This window comes from Trematomus bernacchii, unplaced genomic scaffold, assembly GCF_902827165.1.
Source record: "Trematomus bernacchii unplaced genomic scaffold, fTreBer1.1, whole genome shotgun sequence".
Lineage (NCBI taxonomy): Eukaryota > Metazoa > Chordata > Actinopteri > Perciformes > Nototheniidae > Trematomus > Trematomus bernacchii.
This window is the reverse complement of record NW_022987727.1, coordinates 10039901-10053002: the sequence shown is the minus strand read 5'-3', so window position 1 is coordinate 10053002 and position 13102 is coordinate 10039901. Positions and strand designations below refer to the sequence as shown.

The 13102-nt window shown below is 40.0% G+C and overlaps 1 protein-coding gene across 2 annotated transcripts in view; it reads right to left on the bottom strand.

The window, feature by feature from the left end:
- Positions 1-13102, bottom strand: part of LOC117494318 (kelch domain-containing protein 8B-like) — a 242377-nt gene that overhangs the window by 58668 nt on the left and 170607 nt on the right. For both annotated transcript variants that reach the window (XR_004557066.1, XM_034145163.1), the window contains exon 4: positions 10155-10379. Coding sequence is in view for 1 of the 2 variants with exons in the window: in XM_034145163.1 (XP_034001054.1) it covers positions 10155-10379 (225 nt within the window). In the remaining variant the exon portion in view is untranslated. The remainder of the gene's footprint in view (positions 1-10154; positions 10380-13102) is intronic.

The following is a 13102-nucleotide window of genomic DNA, read 5'->3' as shown; positions in this document are numbered from 1 at the left end:
TATGTGTTATAATTATTGATCATTAAAGTGTTATTCATTTCATTTCAAACCTTTATTTAACCAGATTGGTCCCTTGAGATCATAGATCTCTTTTTCAAGGGAGACCTGCAACTATCAAAGCTGGTAAAGGTGCAGCTAGTTTTAATTTGTATACTGCAGGGTAGCTTGTGAATTTACTCCAGGTGGAACTAAAGTCTGATTGAAGACTTGATTATATTTCACATCATTCATCCACATCTGTAAAGTAACTAAATGTATTAAATACATGTAGTGGAGTAAAAGTACACCTTTTACCTCTGAACTGTAGTGGAGTAGAAGAACAAAGTAGCAAAACATTGAAATACTTAAATAAAGTACAAGTATCTCAAAATTGTACCCAAGTATAGTACTTGTTGAGTTTATGAACTTAGTTACTTTACACCAGTGGCTATAAAGATAGAAATACTAAGCCTTGCACAGAGGCATGAAAATACATTTTCAAAACGCTCAACAGTGCTGCCAAAATTATAAACTGACTGCTACACAATTAAAATAAATGCTTTTATATATTTCTATTAGATGTGACTCTTTGGCATTTCTGTTATTATTAACACTGCTGCTTTAGTTGTTCTGACTGCTAAAATCCTCTGTTATTCCTCATTTTAAAGCCGATATTCCGTGAGGTCGGGGGGCTCGGATCCTTGTCACCTTTTTCATACCTGATGAGTTTGCATCCCTGTACACAATAGGTCTGAATATTCATACATATACATAGATACATACAGTATACAAACACATGCACAGAGAGATGTCTGAGTGAACAGGCTGCCAGTTTGTCCGGCGCCAGGGAGTGGTTAGGGGTTTGGTGCCTTGCTCAATGGCACATGGGCAGGGTCCAGGAGGTGAACTGGCACCTCTTCAGCAATCCGTCCACACTCCGAATTATTTTTGGTCTGATCGGGACGTGAACCGGCGACCTCAAGGCCAAGTCCTAGAGACTGAGCCACTGATGCCCCATAAGGGTTATTAATGGAAACAAATAAACTGCTGTTTGGGCCTCTTATCTGAAAGCAACCTATGTGATTATTCAAAAATATAATTTTGTATAATATTAGCTAATAAAGGCAACATTGATGTTTAATCCCAACAAGGAAACTCTAAATATATTCGTCAGTATGGTTGGAGGGGAGACGGATTTATCAAAAAAGATCATGGTGATAATGGACTTTTCTAAGTTGTTATCCAAAATGTGATCGAGTGGTCCATCAATCCTCATAAATTCAAGTATTTGGAAAAATGCAAAATCTTTGACATAACCACTGAAGTGTAATCCGTTTGCAAAATCAATCAGGCTTCGGAAAATTGAATCTCACTTTGCTATATAATCTGTGCCGACCATTCCTGACAGCTGAGATCAGACGGAGGAAGACTACGAGTAAGGGAAGAGGAAATACATCTTAGATAAAGAATTGGTTGACAAAACATTCCCACTAAAAGCAATCTGTTGGAAGATCAAAGCCCCGTGTCCTAACCCTCTCAGGAGGGCTGGGCTTGATTGGCGTGCCATTTCTGGGAAGACGGTTTGAAGGCTGGGGGGTTTAAAGCTTTATCGCCTGTTACAACTGTAATATCCACATTAACTTGAACACGAATTCCGTTGAACAACCATGCATGACTTTTGAGCTGAGAAAGGACACTGTATCAAATATAAAATCAACCCAGTGATCTGGGTCCGAGGGCAGGGTATTTTTAAACTGGAAAAGGGCACCATCAGGTGACGTCTAAAAGAAAAAGAACAAGGAACAGAGAGGAGATGAGTGAAAGAAGTTCACCTCTTCATATAATGTGCATTTGGAGAATATGTGGGAGTTAAGTGCTTCAATTGTCAGAAACACTTTGACAAAGACTGGCTCAGAGCATCTAGTCCTCCATGATTACCCATCTATTTATAGGGAAGACAACTAGGTACACAATAATAGTAATTATAAAAGCTGCATCAGCAACAATTAAGCACACAATGGACACAGAGTGCTGTTAAATGTCCAGTGTTATGTCACCCGTTTGCTAGACATACTTTAGAATTGTCTCTTGTCATTTACGTCAATGTTCTGTCCTTTTTACTTTCATAAATTGGTGAGAGTTCAATGTGACGGCAGAATGAGCTTTTTTCCCAGAGCATTTCTATAAGGTCTGTAATATCCAGAGACACATTGGGAGAGGCAACAAAACAATTAAATGTAATTAACTTCCTAAAGAGAAAGACACATGAGGGTAAAAGCAATGACAATTAATCAATGCCAGGGAAAGGATTATTTCAAACTGTTAAATATGTGATAACTGTTTAACATAAATGTTGTGTTGTCCTATGCTTCATGGAACATGTAAAACATTTCAAATCATCTTGAATTCAACATATCTCAATTTAAAATAGTTGGTATTTTTTTCCAAATCAGTTTTACCGCATCTTTTTATCCACGCTAGTGTGGCTCCTCCTATGTTAATGGCAGCTGGTCGGTGGTTGATAGACCAATTTATTTCAGATAAGTAGGTCTTTTATGTTGATTTATGGCAAAAAAGTTAAACTAAGATGTTGAATATGGTACAAAATTCCCTGCTTAACAACAGCCTACTAGCACTGCCAGTGTCATCATGTTGTTAGCATGTTAGCTGGCCAATGTTAGCATTTAGCATTCAGTAAATCATCAGAGAGCGGCTATCACGGCTGTAGAGTCTTTTGCTGTGGGTCAATTTGGATACTGCTGTTAGTTCACTTCCATATAGTGTGAAGTGTACACTACATATTTAGTTAGGTAGTGTGAACATTTCAACAGGGTATATCGTCTTAAAATTGAACATGGCAGTTAAAAAAACAAGCAAAAAATTTACCGTTTCTTTTTCTTTATTTTTTTCAATGGAAAATGGACATTGACCATGATTGTCGCCCGCCAAAAGATCTGCCATCTTCTTGCCCACACAATTGTTTTAAAGCAGAATAATAATGAACATGATATGACTTAAACTTGCATGTGTGTGACCCGTGTTTGTCAGAGCCATTTACACAAGTTTGGTGGTTTGTCTCTTTCTGTTAGATGGGGACCATTCACACAGCACCAGTTGTGTCAATAGCGTAGCAACAGTAGAGTGTGTGAGCAAACAAAGTGCCAGGTAAAGCAAACAGTTGTTCTCCAATGTCCTCTTTTTTCCTTTTTAATGATCATGCTTGGTTAAACAGATGTTCACACAGCGATGGGACTGGAGACGGAGTGTTCATGCTGAGCAGAGAGTCAATTAGTCTGGCCCGCTTTCTCAGCAGTCTAACTGCAGGTGTAACTTCCTAAGTCCCATGGCAATATAAATAAAAAAAATATGCCTACTAACCATTGGGCTAAAAGCAATGTGTTAGGTTGGGGAATAGGACCCAAGTGCAGTTAAAATATAAAAAGGTTTGTTAACAAAAAGCGAGCTTTATTAAAAAAAAAGCCGACGACATGAAAAACAAGAAACTAATTAACAAAAACAAAACCGGGGAGCACGACAGGCAGGAACAAATTTACAGACGGGAACAGGCAGGAGACATGGACAAGCATAGACGAGCATAGGCGAGGCAGGGAACATGGACATGAAACGACGACGAACAGACATGGAGCACAGGGGAAGCGAAGACTAAATACACAGAAGGGTGATCACAAGACAAGACACAGCTGGGCAGGGGAGGCAGAAACACAACAGGTGAACACAATCAGACAATCAGACACACCAGGGAAACTAACGACAGGAAGGCAAACACAGGAAGCAGGACCAGACAAGACACAAGGGGCCGTTCTCATTTCATCAAATTCCCCTCCTCGACTCCCCTCCTCGACTCGTATCCTCGAGACTTAGTCCCGCCTTAGGATGTATTAGAACGAAATCTAAAATGAAAATTGTAAATAAGCCATCTGTATGTAAAAAACCACCTGTATGTAAATTGTAAATAAGCCATCTGTATGTCAAATATGTCTTATATGTCTTAAATGATATGATGAATTGGAAATGGGGGACCCTGATGTAAACAAGACGAAAGTCTTTCTCTGGTCTGCATCCCCTTAACAATTGTATGTTTTGAGCTGTACTGTACTGTACCCAATATACAAGCTGTTAATAAACTTTTCAATCAATCAATCAAAGCCCACAGGAGATGCGAGCGGAGGAGCCGAGGAGGGGAACCGAGGAGAGAGGAGGGGAAGCAGCAGGCGGTTAGAGAAATGAGAACTCCTCTCCTCTGAGCGGTCATTTTAAAGAGACGTCCATTAATGATGACAGGAGGCACAGCAGCCCTCTGTCTGATGGACAGATGTGTTCATGATGACTTATATATTTACTTTTAATTCATTGACAGTGCGGTATAATGAGACAATAACAGGCTACAGATGCGGACACACACACACACACACACACACACACACACACACACACACACACACACACACACACACACACACACACACACACACACACACACACATATATATATATATATATATTTCTATAAATATATACAATTTCAGAATCAAACAGAGCACTCTCATAATAACGTCTCAACCAACTGAGACCTGTCTGTCCGCTGCATCTACGCACACACTGTACCACACACACCTACACCACACACGCACACCTACAGCTCCTAAAGCATAACATCATGCTACAGCCTTTGTGTATTTTATTATGTGAAGCACTAAATGGTTTTAGAAAAATATCGACTCTTTGTTTGTAGATATCTACTAAACTAAAGCAAATAAAGAGAGTAGGCCTGTTATACTGAGTGATATATATTATACACACTGCTCTGCTTTCTGCACGGACCTCACAGCTGTTCTCACTGTAAACATCGCGTCGCGATGAAAGCAGTTAATAAAATAATATCCAGGGGATGCATGCAGAGCTGTCATTGGCTGAGATAAGTCCGGCCGTGCGTCACGTCTCTTTGAAACATCTCTGTTCCCGGAAATGCATCCACGAAGGAGCCGTGGAGGACCGTGGAGGACCCATCAGTGTATCCTCGGTTATAGCTCCTCCAGAGAGCCTCCTCGACGCTCGATGCTCGGTCCTCGATGTGCATTTAGAGAAATGAGATGTCCTTCAACATGGCGCGCTAAAATTCATTTCCGGGTCACTACCGGAGGACCGAGGAGTCGAGGAGTCGAGGAGGGGGATTTGATGAAATGAGAACGGCCCAAGGAGGAAAACATTTTTTTTTAAAAGGTGGAAAATGAAAACAACATAAAATCAAAACCATGACACAATGGATTGTGTGAATAAACAACAACAACAAAAACAGAAGTGGCTTCTCAATTTCTTTTCATTTTCCAGGCTGTTTCATCAACAACAAATAGAGATGTTACAAATGCTTAAATGAAATTGAAAGTGGAGTCACTATGCATGAGAATGGTATACTACAGTATCTGTCTATTATATTCAGGGGAAAAAACACACAGACACAATCTGCTGGTATATTATATGTGTGTACACACTGAGTCGTTGCCTCGGGCTCTCTGTAAATTACCAACTTGAATACTTATACATTATATAATGCGCTAATCACTCAGTTTGCCATTTTGTGTAAAGATCACAGACATCTTCAACAGGTCCCTGCTGCAGTCTGTAGTCCCCACATGTTTTAAACACTCCACTATTGTTCCTGTCCCCAAAAAGACAAAAATCACCAGCCTCAATGACTACCGCCCAGTAGCACTCACCTCCATCATAATGAAGTGCTTTGAGCGGTTAGTCAAAACCTTCAAAACCTTCATCACCTCCTCCCTCCCTGACTCTCTGGACCCCCTGCAGTTTGCCTACAGAGCAAACAGGTCCACAGACGACGCCATAGCCCTTACCATCCACACTGCCCTCTCACACCTGGACCAGAGGAACCTATGTGAGAATGCTCTTCATTGATTACAGTTCAGCATTCAACACCATTGTGCCCTCCAAGCTGGTCATCAAGCTCAGAGACCTCAGGCTCAACAGCACCCTCTGTGACTGGATCCTGAACTTCCTGACGGGCAGACCCCAGGCAGTGCGGGTGGGAAACATCACATCCTCAACCCTGATCCTCAACACCGGAGCCCCTCAAGGCTGCGTGCTCAGCCCTCTCCTCTACTCCCTGTTCACACACGACTGCGTGGCCACACACAGCTTCAACACCATCGTGAAGTTTGCTGATGACACGACCGCCATCGGCCAGATCACTGACGGCGACGAGACGGCGTACAGAGAGGAGGTCGAAAACCTGACATCTTGGTGCCAGGATAACAACCTCCATCTCAACGTCAGCAAAACCAAGGAGCTGATTGTGGATTACAGGAAGCAGCAGAGAGAGGGACACGCCCCCATCGCCATCAATGGGACTACGATGGAGAGAGTCAGCAGCTTCAGGTTCCTCGGTGTCCACATCACTGAGGACCTGACATGGACTCTTCACACCACTACCATCACCAAGAAAGCTCGACAGCGGCTCTTCTTCCTCCGCAGGCTGAGGAGGTTCAACATGGACTCCAGGATACTCTGCAACTTCTACAGGTGCACCATAGAGAGTATCCTGACTGGCTGCATCACGGCCTGGTACGGCAGCTGCACCGCCCTCAATCGTTAGGCTTTACAGAGGGTGGTGAAAACTGCACAGAACGTCACCAGGACGGAGCTGCCATCCATGGAGGACCTTTACTCCCAGCGCCTCAGGAAGAAATCCCTCCGGATTATAAAAGACCCCCAGCCACAAACTGTTCTGTCTGCTGCCGTCTGGCAGGCGTTACCGCAGTATCCGGACTAAAACCACCAGACTCAGGGACAGTTTCATCCCACAGGCAATAAGACTGTTAAACACCTGAACTGTTGAAGCAAAATCTGTTAAACACCTGAACAGTTGAAACAACATCCCTAATATTCATCTGGCTGCTACTTAAAAATTATTTTAAAATTATTTATCTATTTACCTATATATCCTATTTCAATAACTTGCATATAGACTCTTATTGCACTATTTCACTATTTCACTTTTTTAAAACTATTTTTCTTTTTGTATTACTATTTACTTGCACTATATTTTTTCTATTTATCTGTGTTTTGTGTTGCTCTGTTGGAGAAGCCTGTGACACAAGATTTTCATCAGCATAACTACACTGTAGCTATGTTCGTATGACTAAATAAAGAACCTTGAACCTTGAACCTTGTTACAAACTCCAAATAATGAAATTGCATTTCAGACAAAACTATGAATGTTTAATTTTTAAAGTAAAAGCCAGGCAAGTCATTGCATCATCGGTGAATCATAAGAGTCTGAAAAACATTATTTGCCAATCCTTTCTGTAGATGTTGATATATTTCCAAATATTGGTTTTAATATTGTGGTGACGCACCACATAGAAGCCCACTCAATCATCAAACATCATAAAAAATCTTCTCCTACATATTTTGCTCTGAAACCAATATAAAATCACACAAAAGCCTCAGAAAATGATCGAATGGATTACCCCTAAGTATCAGACTCTCTGATAATCTGAGTTTCCTTTGTTTTTCTTCAAGTGCCAATTCTGTTTGCTTTCTGTAAATCGAATCACGACTCATTGCACAGAGCTTTGAACAAAGGCCATTGATTTGTATATCTATCTATAGGACTATGACTCATCACTGTTTCTGAGGATAATTTGAGACAGGACGGACTGAATCAAACAGTATTTAGGCTCTGTGGGACTGAATTCCGTCTATGAAGCTACAATTTGACTATGTGTCAGTCATGTAAGCTAAATTGCAAGCCCCTGTGTTCACTCAGATACGGTATTTTGCTGTAGGCCAGTTTCAAATGTATAGTACTATTTTGTATTCATAACAGAGCTTGTTTCTTTAAGATTATGTTCAGAACATATGTGCAACATATGGTTTCAACAGGAAACAGAGTTCTCTCTATACCTCTCTAATGAACTAATTAACATACCTGCAGTGTACCTGCAGTGTTAGCATACCTGTAGCGTCTGCAGCTGCTGGTGCTGCATACATATTTGCAGTTATGACAGTGAGTCAGTGCACCCTCTTGTATCATCACATAGTATCCTGTATATTAAGCTGCTGAAAGCTTGACCACAGGCACTTCAGTAATAAAAGCTCCAGCAGAGCGGCCAGCCCTGAGTTATTTACATTGTCTTACTGCATGCCATTATCTGTTGCCATCTTCAACCAAGCATGTTGTAGTAAATGTATCATTAAGTCTCATTTAAGTATATAAATTGCTTCTCTGGTTGGATTTTGATTCTGTTAAATGCTATAACTCTTTATTAAATAACATAACTTTGGTTTAAGCTTATATATTTGTTCTTTTGGAATTTCCATCACACATGTATTTCAATGAACATTCAATGGGAACAGCAGAAGTTTTTCTATTAGGGCTGGACGAGGAAAAGGTTACCACTAGATGTTTTTTTTTATGTTGATTGATTTCATAAGTATGATTATACATATTTAACAATAATAATGATGGTCTCTTAAGAGTTTGAAGCGTATTCTACTGAGGACAGAACCCTAAAGAAACCAGAAGGTTAATTATGGTTTATAATATGTAGCATGAATAAACATGTTGGCGATTTACATTTAGGTGGGATGTGTTATGGAAATCACTGGTAGGCATGGACAGTATGTGCAGAACACTGTGAAAGAACACATCTTGCATATCAATGAGACCCTACTGGCTAAATAAAAGATTAATTCATTAAAATGTACTTTGGATCAGGACAGAATGGGGGGGTGTGAGGGTTGATTACAGTTTGTACAGTTTATATGACACTTCTTGTTGGTAATTGTAAAGTTGCGTGCTACTTTTGAGCATTTGCACCAGAGACTTCCGGATAACTTGTGGTTTAGCCCTATGCTAACTAGAATGGGGATAATATTTTAATCGTGCTGCTCTGCTAGTTTTTACAAATGTTATAAGAGGGGATTAAGGAAAATGAGAAGTTATTTGTCATGTTTTAGGTGCAAAAGTAGCGATAAATTAGAGACAGATTAAGCGCTAAGGTTAAGCTGCATCCACATGATGTAACAGCTTTCATCTGATTAGTTGGTCAGAGGTAAACTAGGTCAAAGTTGAAATAAATTGAACTCTGAGCGCAGTGCTCTGACCATAAAAACATAATGGAAACATCAGCGTAGGGCTGATTTGCCATGTGTACTTTGTACAGAAATATCTTTGTATGCATCAATATAATGCGTGTTTAGACTGCCAACGTTGACCTCTTCCACCATCACACTAGGCCTCTTTGTCAATTCACTCTTTAGCCAATAGCATACTTGAGACAGAAATGCCAACCAAAACTAAAATGTATTAAAAAATGCAAAGCAGGACACAATTATTATTTTCTCAAAAACGTGTCATAGAGCTGCAGAAACCCATCTTTTTCTTGTTACCAGACATCATTACATCTTATGATGGAGGATCTCTGTTCTGTTTAATGCTGCTTAAAATGCAATTTGCTGCAAATGTTATTATTATTACAGTATCTATTCAAAGCACAAATCATCTTTTTTTCAAGGTAATGATTTATATCGTTTTGGCTGCTTAACTTTGAGAGCGCAACCAAACTCAGACTGAAAGGAAAATCTACATTCAAATGTTATAACAACCGATTGTGCATCTAAATCAGGGGAGGCATTGCCCACATTGCATTAATGCATTTGTTCAGTCACCTTTTATGACTGTTCAGAAATCTAGAGCATCAAAAAAGAACTCTTTCTATCAGCATGACCATCAGCTTTGATATGTTCTGACTCATCTCATGCATAATCTTCCTGCATTTAGGTGGATTATGAGCACAGCACAGATCATGTTCTCACTCCATGCAAAGTGCTCCAGGCTGGAACTGCGTGCATTGTTATAAACCCAACCAACAATTATTTCTGGCTGAATTCAAAGCAGCTTCTCTCTCCTCGTGTTTCCAAAACAACACATTAAGAAGGAATAAACATATTTTTCAGAATCTCTGAAAATAAATCATAAACAGAGTTGGAGGGGATACTTTAATAACAATGACTAGTTACCTGTACACAATGCAATCAGAAACCAAATCTGAGTAAATAAAAAAGTAATGTGACCTAATACAGTCAGTTTTATGTCCAATGTGCTGCCTTAAAAGTAGTATTTGTACACCTACCCTGATCCAGATCATACTCCTCCATGGTACTGACAAAGTGAGGTCTAGAGTAGAAGTTGTGTGGCCCCGGTTGTTGGAGGCCCCCCAGGCTGAAGAAACTGCGCTCATTGGTAGCGCAGCAGGAAAAGGCCCTCCGGCTGGGGATGCAGGGGTAACGTGTCCAACTCTTCATCTCCAGGTCAAAGGCCTCCAGCGCCGTCACCGGCATCTTCCCCTGACGGCCACCTGAAGGAGGTCCAGAATCAGAGTCAATGCACCAATCCAATGTCTTTAAAAAGTGCAATATCACAAGTTACACATGTGTCTCATGGCTTTACAGTGTGTACAGCATACAGTACGACCCCCTCTGTCCTTAGACCCCAAGGAAAAAACAAGGAAAAACTCCCAAAGAGGATTAAAGCAACATGTTAGGGGTTTTTATTACGATCTGACCAAAAGTGAACTTTTTTATTGAGCACTAACAAAACAAAGTCAGAATTCTGAGGAGAAAGTCCAAGATTTGTGAGAGAAGTCAACATTTTGTTAAAAAAAAGACAACATTCAGAGAATAAATCAGAAAAAGTTTTCTCAGAATTCTGAGATTAAAGTGAAACGCTTTAGGTGTCGTGAGTTCAGATTAAGATGTGTAGACATTTACATCATAGAGAGTTCAAAAGTTTGAAAAGACTATGTTTATATATATATATAAAAATAAAGAAAAAGAAGATATAGTGGATTTCAACCATCTTCCAGGTTCTGGCAACCTGCTTGTAACATCTCCAGGAAAGCTGAGTTAGCATTTTTGGGAGATCAGTGCATAAAGATATAGAGGAAGAGAAGAGACATGAGAGTAGAAAGTCCCCTGACAGTGAAAGCCTATAGCAGCATAACTGGGGACTGGTTCAATGCCAGCCTGAGCCAGCCCTAACTAAGGAAAGTCTTAAGGCTACTGTTACATGTGGAGTAGTGTATGCCCCAAGAAGACAAACTGGAATCTGGTTTCACAGAGGAGCAAAAGGCTCTGGGTCAAAACACATTTAGCGTACATGTCTACAAAGCCTAAGATATTATAATGTACCAGGAAATATGATGCTGGAAAACCCTGGACAGCAAATCATTTCTGTATTATCATAAAGATGTTGACTCTACACGGAATATATTTTCAGAAATATGAGCATGAATTGAGTTACAAATACAATATTTCCTGTGAAACAGTTTGTCCTTGACTTTCATTTCCTTTTTATCCTTTTTTAATTCCCTGCTCTTGTCACAAAGTTTGCTTGGCATTTATGTCCAAGTCTGGCAAGCGTGCAGGGCAGCACTGGGACCACATTTCATTTTATTTTTAATGGTGTCTTCACAGGTCTCACTAAAAAATCTATTAGAAAGCTGCAGCTAATTCAGAACGCCGCTGCTCGAGTCCTCACTAACACTAAGAAAGTGGATCACATCACTCCTGTTCTGAAGTCCTTACACTGGCTTCCTGTGTGTCAAAGAATAGATTTCAAAATATTGTTGCTGGTTTATAAAGCTTTGAATGGTTTAGGCCCAAAATACATGTCTGACCTACTGCTAAATTATGAACCATCCAGAACTCTCAGGTCTTCAGGGACTGGTCAGCTTTCTGTCCCCAGAGTCAGAACTAAACATGGAGAAGCAGCGTTCAGTTATTATGCTCCAAATATCTGGAACAAACTCCCAGAAACCTGCAGGTCCGCTGCAACTCTGACTACTTTTAAATCCAGGCTGAAGACTTTTCTTTTTGCCGCTGCTTTTTATTGAACTATTCACATCTTAAACTGCACTGTAACTTTTAACTTTTATCCATGTATTTTTTCTTTTAATGTTTATTTTATTATCTTTTATTTTTAATGACTGATTTTAAATGCCATTTTCTTAATGTCTTCCATTTTTGTAAAGCACTTTGAATTGCCTTGTGTTGAAAGGTGCTATATAAATAAACTTGCCTTGCCTTGCCTTGCCTTGCCTTTAGACCGAAAACAAAGCGCAGCAGCAGGGTGCTCCCTGAGGACGCCTACAAGTTGTTTACTTCCACAAATCATAAGTTATCCTTGTAAAATACAACAACAGGCAGAAGGTGATGTGCTGGAAGGGCAGCAAGTGTGTGAACGGTGGAGGAAAGGAGGAGAGGTTGAGGCTAGACAATGTGAGAGGGCTGTTGAGGGTGGAAAGAGGAGGAGGAATGGAAAGGAACATGAACAAGAGAATGATACAGAAAAAGACAGTAAAGAGGGAGAATGAGGTGGAAAATGAGACAATGACAGAGAAATTGTGCAAAAAGTAATACAGAGAGAGGAAAATGTGGAGGAGTGAGAGAAGAAAGTGGAAGGGGGTCAACTGGAGGAGGCAGGGTGGCACGGAGATCGATAGCAGCTGCGAGTCAAAGAGTCGAACTGAGTGGGAGGCATCAGAGTCAGAGAGAGATCTGTTGATTATAATATACATGTTTGGTATAGCGAGGCATTAACAACCCACACTGAAACATATATATTTAATATGCCGTATGTATATTCTCTGTTCAATCTTGATGGTATAGTTCACAGAGTTTGAATGATAATGTGATAATCTTTCAAGAAAAATTGAAACTTGCTTTGATTTGACGCTGATTATTAACTGATATAAAAGAGTCAGTCACTCAAATCCTTGGTCTAATTTGTACAATTAAGGGAACTAACAGAGACCAATTAAGATGTACTTTAAATGCCGAAGAAAAGCCAATATACATTATTGTACTAATTTGAGTAATATCATGAATCTGAAACCCGAGACGTGTACTCCATGGATAGCTGAAATTTAAATGGACGGTTTTTGATAAATAGTCAGTGTCTAGTGTCTAAATGGCCAACAGATAGATGATATGAATGTAACTGCGGCGCCTATTATCTAAGCTAGTAGACACTACATTTATATTAGATGAAAGACTTTAATGCTAAACAGCTCAACAGCTA